Source organism: Astatotilapia calliptera, chromosome 9, assembly GCF_900246225.1.
Source record: "Astatotilapia calliptera chromosome 9, fAstCal1.2, whole genome shotgun sequence".
In the NCBI taxonomy this organism is placed as follows: Eukaryota; Metazoa; Chordata; class Actinopteri; order Cichliformes; family Cichlidae; genus Astatotilapia; species Astatotilapia calliptera.
In genome coordinates this window covers 17,189,349-17,201,916 of record NC_039310.1, presented here as the reverse complement: position 1 = coordinate 17,201,916, position 12,568 = coordinate 17,189,349, and the positions used below count along the sequence as shown (strand labels likewise).

The window sequence follows — 12,568 nt, the reverse complement described above, 5'->3', positions numbered from 1 at the left end:
ATCCGTGTTAATGTTTAAGAAGAATTTTGAACCAGCTTTCTTGTGTAGTTTAATCTACAACAACCAGTTCAATCTCAACAACACCCTCACTTGCTTTACATGTTAAATTTTAATGAGCAGTGTAAATGCCTTATATAGAAAAGTGTGTCGTTAGCTTGGTGGAGAAGGAGTCACACAACAGCATTAAAATACTGAAGTGACAATTCACATTTATACAGTACTTGGATAAATTAGTTACATTATACCATTGCAACAGGCATTTTAGACTTAAATGTATGTTTCTTCCTGTTAAAATTGAGTTTTTCCTTCCCACTGTCGCCAAGTGCTTGTTCATAGAGGCTGTATGATTGTTGGGTTTTCTCTCTGTTGTTGTTACACAATAAAGCACCTTGAAGCAACTGTTGCTGTGAGTTTGTGCTACATACATAAACTTGAATTTCATTTAATTAGAATTTGTTGACATGTTGAATCCTACTGACTTGTACTGTTCTTCTGCATTTTACTGTTTCTAGTTATAGTAATTATAAATGATCCCTTAATTAAGCCTCAAAGATCAAAAACCCAGAGAATGTAGTGTCGTCATCCTCATCAGCAAAGAGCCCATTAAATGGCTCTCCTCCAACCACCTGCAACCACACCTTGTCCCCGATCCCCAGATGCAGCACAGCTCCCCCTGCTGCCTGGTCCTCGCTGCCCTGGTAGTTGTCAGTGGTGTGGATGATTTTTGCACCGTTCTTCACGAGGGCCACTTTCACATTTCGGGAAAATACAGTGATGTGGTATGTGAAGAAGTAAGCACCTGCCGCGGAGCAAGTGAATCTCCCTGTTTGTGGATCGTAATGATTCTGCTCATTGTAAATAATCTTGTCAAACCGGATCGGTGCATTAGCTGCTGGGAGTTTAGTTTGAGCACTGAGTCCTACGGAGAAAGCACTTTTGGAAACAACAATTTCGTCTCCCTTTTCACCCCTATCGCCCTTTTCACCTCGAGCTCCTCTATCCCCACGATAACCAATGTTTCCTTTGTTACCTGGAAAACCCATGTCCCCTTTGGGACCTGGCCTGCCAGGTGGTCCCAATGGCCCTGGAATGCCTCTGTCACCTTGGAGGCCAGTTTCCCCTTTTTCACCCTGTGGTCCGGGTGGCCCTAAATGTCCTTCAGGTCCTGGGGGCCCAGGGAGCCCAAGCTCTCCTTTATTTCCTTTGAGGCCAACAGGCCCTTGCACTCCCTGTGGTCCCATTTTCCCAGGAAGGCCCCTATCGCCATTATCTCCTCTTTTCCCCTTGAGCCCTGCTGGACCAGTTGCACCTGTAAATAATAAGCACACAATAAACCTTCTTTGAACTGTAGGTATGGTGTTTACAGTGCAGTAACATATTGCAAGTTACATACAGTGCAAACATTTTGATAAATTGCATTAATAAATGACAGTGGTTGTGACTCCATTTGCAGATAAATACACATATAGGTGCACATAGTGTATCGTAAAGACACATACCAGGTTCCCCTTTGTCTCCCTTGTGCCCATGATTGCCTGCTAGCCCAGTAGGTCCAAGTTCACCTTTCCAACAATGATTGATGAATTATAACGTTATTATAAACTGTGAAGGTGGCACCTAAAACATGCAAAAATAAATAAATAAATAAAGTTTCTCTTGTAAACTTACCTCGATCACCTTTGTCACCTCGGAGTCCGTCACGGCCATCTCTGCCAGGCATGCCATTGTTCCCGGGATCACCTGGTATTCCAGGATATCCACAGACACAGCCTTTACTTTGGGTTTCTTGCTGTGCAACACATCTGAATGCCAAGACGAGGAGCAGTAAAGCGATCCTAAACCTTGTCTGCAACATTTTACCAGTTTTACCTGTCTAATGAAATCAATTTCCCACAACAAATAAGCCTGAAGTCTCAATCTAATGCATAGCTAGCCTTGTTGCAGCACGTTTAACTTAAAAGCTGGCATGCACAATGAAAGAAGAAAAGATATCAGCTACAGAAAACACAAGCTGAGAGACAGTTTCAGACGAGATTGACCTTAGACCTCTCAAAGCCATTGGTCTCTTTGTTGTTTTTGGTTTACTCATTGAGCCTGCCACACTGGTCACACATCACCTCTTCTCCAGTCTAGCCAAGGCTAATAATAAGCTTACACTCAAAGAGCCCTTGAGGGCCACACATGCAGAAGGCCACATAGTTGACATGAAGTGCCTATATAGTGAAGCAAACAAGATATTAACCTTAACCAAATAATTACATATTGAGAATATATGCTGCCACACCAGAAGATACCAAGTTTTTATTAAGCAATTAAATAAATGGTACTATGAATGGACAGTAGACTGGCTGTTAATAGCAAACTAAAATGTCAGTTAAAGCATGTATTTCGCATATGTGCCATTTAGCAGCCAAACAGATGCAAGCAAGTGACCCCATAAACTGGATCACTGAAATAAACGTGACCTTTTGTAGTCTAAACATTACATACCAGGACACTTCAAAAAGGCGTCACTATAATTGCATTTTGTTAAGTATCAAAATGGATCAAAATGGACAGAATAAAAGGATATGAAGGTTACACACACTTTGAAGTAGTTCTAGTCTTTGTTCTTACAGTGGTAAGATCATCTATTAAAGGGCGTTACAGGAGCAGGGAGGGATTTAATATCTGACTGAAGTCTACTCAGCAAGGCAAAGGTTTGCTGGCACACAGGCTTGAATCAGAAACAAGCAGCCTAATCATTATGCTGCACAGCATATGCTTTATTAGATTGTGTACAGTGAGCAGAGAAGAGAGGGATGGGCATGAGGGAGGAGCTGGAACATAAAACCAAGATAACGGGGGAAAGAAAAATTCACCCAACACCCTGAGTACACAGCAGTTGCTCAACTTTTGCTTTGTAAAAACTGACACAAATACCTCTTATCATAGTGTACTTTATTTTATTTTTTATTTTTTTTAAATAATTCTTCTTACAGGCTTCCAGATATAAATATATTTTAAAAATATAATACACATAAAAGGGCACATTCAAGCAGTGTAATCAACTGGCATCAGAGATGAAAAGTCCACTGTTGTACATGTTGGCTACTGCACATTTACTTGCTTGTTGCGCACAAAAGAGACACAGTACAATATGTAATCTAACAAACAAATAACAAGGGCATGGCTCAGAATGAATGACTCTCATTTATAATTTGAGGCCAGTATATCAGGACCCAGTCTTTGTAGTCCCATAACCAGGCACCACGTGAGGTTGATTTGGTTACAGAGGATACTGCAACAAGTCTTCAGACAAGATAGCAGAGACATCGTCAGTCATTAAGTTCCATTAGGTTTAAGGCTAAATAATTACAGGGTAACAGTAGCCATCCTAAAACAAGCAAAGAAATGTAATGTGTCGATAATTAAAAATGCATAGCATACGGCATGCTCTAACAGTGGCTTACAGTACTTCCGTAAATATATGTACAACTCTGATGACTTGCATTGTATAGAGATTTTATTTAAACACTTTGCAAGACTAAACCGATGCTGAAACACTGAGTTCCATGTAAAGTAAACATCTGGACCTGAAAAGTAACCAAATGGAGTTATGAGTGATAGTTAGGAAACAGCACGTGAGATCCTGGGAGAGAGGAAGGGAAGGAGAGTCCAAAGAAGGAGAGCTACAGCATCTGACATCATTTTTTTCAAAGTGTGAATAAAACACTGTCTGGAAAAAGCAGCACTTTCAGGGAAACTGAGGTTAACGTGGCAGGTGCTACGAAGCTTAGGAAGGTTTTTGGGGCTACAATATTTGTGGTGTTAGGAGAGAGTAAGGTCTGGAAGCAGAACAGCAAGGGTAGTAATGGGTCTACATGATCTGACGGTGCATGCCATAGCCTGTCATACCAGACTGGGAAGCCCCACGGTTGCTGCCCATTTGGAGGCCAATTAAACTCTGTCCTTGGCGTAGCTGCTCGTCGGTGAATTCTCTTCGGTACCCCTGGGCTTTCCTGAATAGAAACAGCAATATGGTTACAGGATTAGCTGTGCAGTTGTGAAGATATTGAGTTCTTTTTGTTTTGCTTCGCTGTGTATCCACCTGTGGAACCAGTCTCTATCGCCTCTGTATTGACCGTCGTCTTTGGTGACAGCCAAACTCCCCAGAGCCATTAGGGTCCTTTGGACTGCTGCCATGTCTTTTCCTGTAGCCAGATTGTAAACATTTTGTAAATCATCTGGTGACTATTAAATAGAGTAAACATGACTGCATCAGAAGATAGAGTTTACCCTCCCAGAGATCTACAGTTTGAAAGACGTCAGTGGTTGTGACTCCATAAGCTTCTGCGGCTTGCAGGAACTGGGAGATCTTCTCCATTTGTTTAAAGGCCATCTGAGACTCTGGGATCTTTTTGATGGGTTCCTTCCCCCTCGGATAAAGGCTGTTGATGAGTCTACAGAGAATCTGGGACAAAAGAGGTCAGGAATCTGCATTGACTGTCATCAACCGACATACTGACCATACCATACTAATGACTCATGGTTCTTAAAGGAATAGCTCACCCAAAGACATTGTCATTTGACACGCCTAATCTAATATGGACATTTTTATTCTGGGTTGTAGTCTTATCTTCCCTTTCCAATTTGTACTTTAGTAACAGCTTAATTTCGAGAAGAAGTGTGGTCTCTGGAGAGGAAGAGTGTCTTCTAATTCACAAAAAGTCTGAGTCACTTTGCTGTGAACATGCAATGGCCTCTGATTGCATTACACTCTTATCTCTAGAGTTAATTATTAGGTCATAAATTGATGTATCTGCGTCATATGATTGTTTTCTCTAAGTATTTTTTTTTTAGCATTAGTCAGCTAAAGAGCATGGCAAAAGACAGCAAAGTGAAGGGTGCACTGGTAAGCATCTTCACTGTGAAGATAGAGGAGTTTTTAAATCAGAGGCTTACAGAGATCAGTATAGCCATAGTAGTTAGCAATTTTCAAACTGCCGTTTGCTATCAGTGACTTATCAATAACACAAAACACAAGTATTCTTTTAACAACCTAATTGCAACTTAGCCAATAGTACATAAAGAAATTCTAATAAAAAGAGAATATTAATATATTTATATTTTATATTTTTAGTATATAAAAAATTTAAAAAACTTTTTTTTTAGACTTTTGCCAACCTTGAGCTCTTTAAATCTCACAGAGCTATCCTAAATTATTTAAGGCTAGCTTCTATTTCAAGCAGAAAACTATGCTGCAGACACTCACTGTTCCATCCATCAGCCATTTCTGGAAGTTCTGCTTTCCCGGCTGTGGTTTCTCCAGGTTTCCTCCGCACTGTGCAATTATCCAATCGACCAACCTTTGCTCCAGGTCAGGATCATACTTCTGCTCAATCTTCTCCTGCACCTCTCGACTCAGTCCGTAACTGGGCCCTCTGTTTGCCATTGTGGGTCTCCCAGGAATCTAGTATATATTTTCTATGCAGTGTGCAATTTGCCTGAAGAGAACAAACGATTTCATCATCAATCATTGCACCAGTGCAATCTTCTCATGTTATATTTTATGTTACCATTTTGTCTGATCTAAATCAATTTTCCATATTGGTTACAATATTCTTTTAAATAAAACAAAATGTTAATGTTTAGATAAAAGCCACATCAGCACACGTCTCGCTTCCCATCCATCGGTCCACCCAGAGACATCTTTGGAGCCTCTAGCACAGAATGGGTGTGGTCCTCTCACTGCCGCCCAGAACACGGACAAGCCCTCTTATTGCTATGGCAACGATGAATCCCGTTTCCGGCACACCGAGCGCAAAGATGCGCTGTACTTGATGTCCGTTCAAGTATAACCTCCGCGCAGGCAACATGACGCAAATTAAATAATCAAATGTATTTTCACGAAAAGTTTATATCCTTTTTTTTTTTCATTTTTAAAAGGGAGCTTCCAACAATATACAGAAGTTCACGTTGCGCTATTTTTAGCTGCAATAGAGTTTAATTTAATTACGTCAGTCCCCTTTTACGCATAAGCGTTTTGGGAATACATCACCTGCCGTTCACTGCATCGTTCACAAAGTGCGCAGTAAACTTAAATGTAATGCATGAAACATAAAGTCCCGTTACCTGATAACACCATGCCACATTGCTACGCATTCTGCAGCTTGTTAAAACAGAAAGGGAGCCGTCCAAAGCTCACATGGCAGCCGTGACGCCGCATTGTTTGCATATATGCATTATATGCTGCAAAAGTCATGCACTCACAGCGTTTTTATCGAGGGGGTGAAAAGCAATGATGCACTTACTACTGAGGACAGCAGGGAGAAAGGTCAGATTCGTCCCGTATCCGATGCGTTAATTCCGCTGAGCTAAAGCTGAGCTGAGGCTGAGGATGCTGAAGTGCTGAAGCATCCGTGCTGATGGCACGAGGCTGGACCTCACTTTGTCCGGGAGGAGCGAGCCACTGGTTTTATATGGCAGCTCCCCCGGGAGGTGTCCCCAGAGTCACTCTCAGCACAGACTGCGACGTGACTGCGCTCCAGGATAGTGGTCACTGTAGTGCACGCTCAGCTCATTCGGCATTGAACGGATCCTCGTCAAAGCAGAGGCACATGATGGTGTCAAATCAAATCTTTGAACTACCGCCTGCGACTTTAAGGCAATAGTAGATGGAGATCACAGCAAACAAGATAATCCTCTTTTATTTCATCATAGCTGATCAGTTGGCAGCTACACTGACTTGCTCAACAACAGTTGTCTATGTTGTGTTCTTTAAAGTGCTGGTCTACCTCCTGGGTTTCTGCACAGTGCAGAGACTGTTTGATTTCAGCACTGGGACCCATTCATTATAGCTAATTGAATTTGAGCTTTATCTTGGATGAGCACCATGGTTCAACTTGAACAGTGCTCTTTTTTACTTGATCCAGCTACACGGTAACATAACTAAAATATGGGACACTTCTGTCCAAGCAGGAGCAACACAGTAAATGTAATTTATTAATACAGTCACAAGCTGACATCTGAGTTTAGTTTAAGCATGCCAGATGACTGGATACCCAGCTCAGCCATAAGTTAAAGGTCACTGCTGCAGTTATGTGGACCTGAGAGCTCCCAAGTGGTTGGTTTCACCCCATTGAGCATAGAGCACCCAGTGGCCAGTTACATGTTAATAATCAACAGCTCAGTGGCTCCTTTCAGCAGGCCGGAGTTATGTAACAGAAATGTTGTGCAAATACAAAGAAACCAAAAACTCTTGGTTTCTGCTCGCACTGACAATTTACATTGTACAAGTATCACTATATTCTTAACCCTACTTAGTAATGGTGCTGATATACGTTCGGGTGTGACTTTTTGTATTTTCCCCAGTTAGACAAATATATAGATAAAAATCCTCTCCGACTCTGAATAAACTATATTTTCCAACTAATATCTCCCAGTGCAATTTATTCTGAATGCACCTGAATGCAGCTTTCAGTTGCTCTTTGTCGCCACATAATGTTGCTTGTGTTATCTGTGTGTGCACTTTCACAGACTTGAGACCTGCACTCTAGTGTGCAAAGGTTTTATTAGCCAAAACGGGTGAAAAGTGATTAAAAAGGCACAGGAAAACTGTGTTTCTAAGTAAAGATGGAGGAGGGAAGGAGGGGAAGAGACAGCCAAACAGTAAGAACAACGGCAGAGACAGCAGCAATGGCAGACCTAAGAACGGCTTACCAAACGTAACACTTGATACAATAACCTGGAGCACATACAAATGCAACCTGAAGATACAAGGGAACAGCTAGCAGGAGGGCTCCCTTACAATATAGTTTTCAATTTTCCAACATGTTGACATGATGAAGTACGGGATGAAAAACATAGATGGATAAAAGGTCATATTTGGCGGTGCAACATGCCGTTGTTTGGTAATATCCTTGAGGGTTGACTTCCCAGTTAACAAAGTCATTATCTTTTAATCTTAGGAACATCTCTGGCTCACTTTCCTATTCCTTACTCAGACCATAGTGGTCAGCTTATCGATGAGATCGTCAATGGTGTAGACCATAAGCTTGATGTCGTCCTTGTCAGACATGCGGTGCTGGCCATGTCGTCGGAGGATGACGTCCACGTCGGAGCTGAGGACACGCTCTGCAACCTGCATGGAGATGTGCCAGGGGACATCCTCGTCTTTGAGCCCATGAATGAGCCGCACGGGGCAGGTAATGGGGATGGGACTCTGGAGAACACAGTGATTTTCTGCCTCACGCAAAAAGTCCATGTTAAACTTGTAAACACCCTCCTCCATGTGTTTGGTGGCTATAGTCCACTCCCCCTTGGCCTCAAACTCCTTGCGTGTCTGCATTTGAACACAGAAATATCACACTTAGATGAGAAAATATTTAAAACAAAAAATAATTACACATGTTATTCTATTTTATATTCTCACCTCCAGCGGAAGAGAGTTGAACGCTGTGACAACATGATCAGCGGCAGTGGAGATGCCCACCAGTGCAGCTGTCTTCTCTGGTCTGGCAATGGCTGCCAGCAGCATAAGCCAACCACCTATACTGGAACCAACCAGTATCTACAAGATGGCAAAAACACCACAAATTAAATATAGCTCAACTGATAGTTGGTAAAAAAACAAAACAAAACCCCCAAAACAAACAAAAAAAAACAAAACAAACTTGGATACCTCACTTCAAACATTTTTAAGAAACCACACATTCATGCAGTAGAACGGTTGAAAACAAAAGCTGTGGTATAAATGTGGCAACAGTGCCATCTTCTGGTGAAATGAGGGGGAAAAGCAACACTGGAGGTAGAATTTAGGAAGGTTTTACATCTCTGTTATTGATTCGCTCATGAACCCAGTTTAGTTACTGCAAATGAGAATTTTAAATGCACCCATTGAGGTGTCACTAAACCTGCTCCCAGCCCTGTTTTGCCTTTACTTGTTAGCTTTGGATTCACTGTGCAGAATAACGTTAAGTGCTGAGTTTGACACTAGAAGGCTATTTTCAGATTCATCTGGTAAAAGGGGAGATTTTCTCCGCGTCCACCTTCAACAACAGCAGAATTTCAGGACATTACAAGTAGCTGTGGCTACTGCCAGCTATGGCTGAGTATGCAGCTTACACGTAAATGTAGAGATTTGAAGCCTCCAGCACACAGACTCTAGGGAAGGGTTTTCAATGCAGCAGCAGAAATGCCGTGCTCAGCAACTGACCTTATGAATATTTTTGTACATTTATAAGATCAGAATTTTTCAGTAGAGGACAATAAGATATTCTTTAGGTTTTGAATTGGGGAATATTTTGCATGTCATGTGCATATGTCAACTTATTTTAGGTATTTTGTTGTGTGTATTTTGTATGCGTTTTATCGGTCTACAGTCATGTGAAAAAAATTAAAAATAAAGCTTTCACTGGAGTCCTGTACTGCTTAATTGTATCCTCTTGCGGAGCCACGCACTGCTCCCATCACTTCTGCTGTTTCTGTTGCCCTCTGACCACCTGCAGGTCCAATCAGCTTCTGTATCATACCGTCTCAAGCTTTATTTTAAGGATCATTGGTAATCAGACATAAACCCAGCACTGTCAGTGAAAGACCCCACAACTTCCCAGCCTAAAATGAGACTCATCCTCATTTAAAAAAAAAAAACATTTACAGGATTGTGCATCGTCAATGGAGTCAGTGGGTCAAATTTTCAACACGTATGTAGCTCAACAATATCCTTACTTAGCACGCTGGGTCTCCTGCGGCTCCCTCCTCTCCCCCAAAATGTAGTTTACGCTGCAGGAGACTCATTGCGCATCACAAATGTGCATGTGCATAAGTATAGAAGTGGGACTACTACTATACTACCACAATACTTTGCTCACGACATGACATTATTTGTCTATTTAATATTTTTGCAATATGCTGAATACTAGAATAAAATAATCACCTCCTTTTATCAATAGATAAAATTATCTTTATTTATTTATTTTTGCAGCAAAATGAGATTGGCAAGCATACCTGCATTTCTGGTAAAACCTACTATAAATGTTGCCAGAAGACAGACTGACTCTGGTAATTGCCAACTTCAAATACACTGAAACGTGATGATGCATTACTTACCTGTAGGTTATTAAAAACAACATAGTTGCAATTTAACAAATTGAAGAAATGATTGAAGCTCTATTGCATTTAGGTCCTTATTTTCAAGGTTTCATATATTTGTTTGTCTGATATTACTGGTCTAATGAAAACCTTTGAGGATTATTCTCAGGAACCTGATAATCTTAATGCAGGACCAATGACCAAGCCTGCCGTTCAAAATTTACATAACTTGACTGATTACTTACCTCCTCTAACTAGCAATGGAATTAGCCTAGGAAATATTTACCTGTGGCCCCTCTGCCAACTCATCCAACACAAAAAGGACATCTTTTTTCCAGGTACCAATAGTTCCTTCTGATAGCACACCTCCTGAGGCTCCATGTCCTGTGTAATCAAACCTGGAAAACCACAAATAGCACAAAGTGGGTGAATATCTGAAGCTAAAACAATGGCAAGTCATACAAGGCTACAGACAAGTTTATGCGACCTAACAAGCCTCTTATTGTTCAGAACTGGAGCCACTTGATTAACCAGGAACTTCAGACTTCACACGATGAAAGGTGGCGGTATTTTTAGGATAATTAAATTATTCATCAATTCATTCCTCCGTGCTTTAACAGACAACTATTCATTTTTCTTTCCATCATATAACTCTAACTCACTTTTTTTTCTTCCTGACATTTGTTCTACTGTAACAAGTGAATTTCCCCAGTGTGGGATTAATTAAATCTATCAATTAATCTATATATATTTCCATATAGCTATAATACTTTTGGTTTTCAGTTTACTTACTAGATCTTGTTTTGGTTTCAGCTAATATAAAAGATGCATCCCAGCAAAAAAAAGTCTCAGTTACAGTATATTCAAAAGGTATATAGAAATTGATATTGTGTGCAAACAAAAACACCGTATAGCAACAGCATATTTTTAATACTCTCCTACATATAGAGGTGTTTTCCTCTATTAACTTCAACATTAACAAACACATTAAAAGACAATGCAGCTGTACTTATTGGTCACTTGATTCTTGTTTGCAGATCAAATTTCTCTATTTTTAATTCTATATCAGTTGGATGATGGGTTTCCCCCCCAATTCATTTATTTCATTTGTGCCTCTTGCAGTCCTATAGCTCGCTTTGGATTGACTGTGTTTAGCTTTATTTTTTAAACTTGATTTAATGCCATGCTCAGCATCGGGCTTCTCTCTCAGAGTGATATGTTTGGATAACTTACCTGAGGTATGAGTGTCCCAGTGACCTACAGAACTCTTCCAGCGCCTCAGCTTTCTGTCCATTCATGTTGGAGCCATAACCTGGGAGGAAAACCACACCTGGGCTCTTTCCCTTCACTCTTCTGTAGGCCAGCTTTGGGAGATCTGGTCGTGAAGCATACTGAACCGAAGATTTGTGCCTCCTGGGTTCTGTTTCACAGAACATTAGTTTTGTTATTTATTGACATTGAATATTATTTATTGATATTGAATTTGTTACATTAATGACTCCCTGTACAGAATTTTCGCTCAGTTTTGCGAACTTTGCTGGACACATGTCATGCCCCGCGTAGGATCAAGCTCATCTCGATGCAAGAGCATGGGCATTTCTTTCACATCGATGGAACATAGCAGCGATTCACTCAAGCGAGTGTAATTAGCTTTCTAAGCATTTTAGAAATTCTACCAAATTTGACCAAAAATGGCGCAAAAGCATTCCGAGAGTTAACATTTCGCCGTTCATGTCCTAAAATATTTTTAGGACGACGCAGTCTGTGCGAGCCACACCCCCTCCGACGTGTTTAAATACCTCTGTAAGACACACGAACGTTACCAAGTGTTCCTGCCATAAGAGGACACCTCAACAAACCTTCCAGACGCTTTGAAGACAGAGCTGCGAGCCCCCCATTGCTTAAAATCTGCGAAAGTCCTCTGCGGCAAGACCTCAGCGCGACGGCTGCCATACTGCTCCGAGACCACTGAGGAAATATCGCGAGAGTTGGAGCCGTGAGTCTTGTTTCAAGCCGCACAACAGTTGTAGTTCAAAGTAGATGTACATTGCGTCCTGTACTACATTCCTTTACTTCAGTGGAAATATACTGCCTTAGCAATAAAAGCCACGCATTAAACTTGCACTAAAAGTATAATGAAGAAAGAAAATGTAGACATTTACACATTTGGGTGGGTAGGGGGTACCTCAAAAGGCTATTAAAGTGGAATACTTGGGAAAATGTCGTCACCTGCACCAGTGCAGTAAAGCTTCTTCATCTTGGCAATCACGAAAAAAAAAATCTTTAAAATGAAGTTTGTTATTATTTCTCTAAAACAAGCATACTGTAACCAAAAGCCCCTTTTGGTCACTCTTTAATTCTTAAGTGCATTCACTGAACTGACAGCAACACTCAGACTTAGTAATACTAGCTCAAAACGCATTAAGTTGTTAAAAAAAAGACTAAATAGATAATAATAATAATCATCAGTGTGCATCAAACCTGTAGTGCACACATG

General features: G+C 40.9%; 3 protein-coding genes across 4 annotated transcripts; all 3 read right to left on the bottom strand.

Moving 5' to 3' along the window:
* Positions 1 to 373: 373 nt before the first annotated feature.
* On the bottom strand, positions 374 to 1,948 carry c1qtnf9 (C1q and TNF related 9). The gene is made up of 3 exons (XM_026180163.1): positions 1,669 to 1,948; positions 1,500 to 1,562; positions 374 to 1,309 (listed from the first exon to the last, which is right to left on the bottom strand). The coding sequence occupies exons 1-3, from the start codon at positions 1,853 to 1,855 to the stop codon at positions 540 to 542; spliced, it is 1,020 nt and encodes a 339-aa protein (XP_026035948.1). The 5' UTR covers positions 1,856 to 1,948; the 3' UTR covers positions 374 to 539.
* A 997-nt stretch (positions 1,949 to 2,945) lies between these two features.
* tagln3b (transgelin 3b) lies at positions 2,946 to 6,634 on the bottom strand. Its single transcript, XM_026179645.1, has 5 exons — positions 6,294 to 6,634; positions 5,255 to 5,486; positions 4,279 to 4,453; positions 4,091 to 4,193; positions 2,946 to 4,001 (listed from the first exon to the last, which is right to left on the bottom strand). Exons 2-5 carry the CDS (start codon positions 5,432 to 5,434, stop codon positions 3,860 to 3,862), a joined length of 600 nt encoding a protein of 199 aa, XP_026035430.1. The 5' UTR covers positions 5,435 to 5,486; positions 6,294 to 6,634; the 3' UTR covers positions 2,946 to 3,859.
* An 899-nt stretch (positions 6,635 to 7,533) lies between these two features.
* On the bottom strand, positions 7,534 to 12,066 carry abhd10b (abhydrolase domain containing 10, depalmitoylase b). 2 transcript variants are annotated; one of them, XM_026179605.1, is made up of 5 exons: positions 11,931 to 12,066; positions 11,305 to 11,491; positions 10,358 to 10,469; positions 8,414 to 8,551; positions 7,534 to 8,323 (listed from the first exon to the last, which is right to left on the bottom strand). In XM_026179605.1, the coding sequence occupies exons 1-5, from the start codon at positions 12,022 to 12,024 to the stop codon at positions 7,982 to 7,984; spliced, it is 873 nt and encodes a 290-aa protein (XP_026035390.1). In that variant the 5' UTR covers positions 12,025 to 12,066; the 3' UTR covers positions 7,534 to 7,981. The 2 variants fall into 2 exon arrangements, with proteins under 2 accessions (XP_026035390.1, XP_026035391.1); XM_026179606.1 differs by having other exon boundaries at positions 11,871 to 11,931.
* Positions 12,067 to 12,568: the final 502 nt, after the last annotated feature.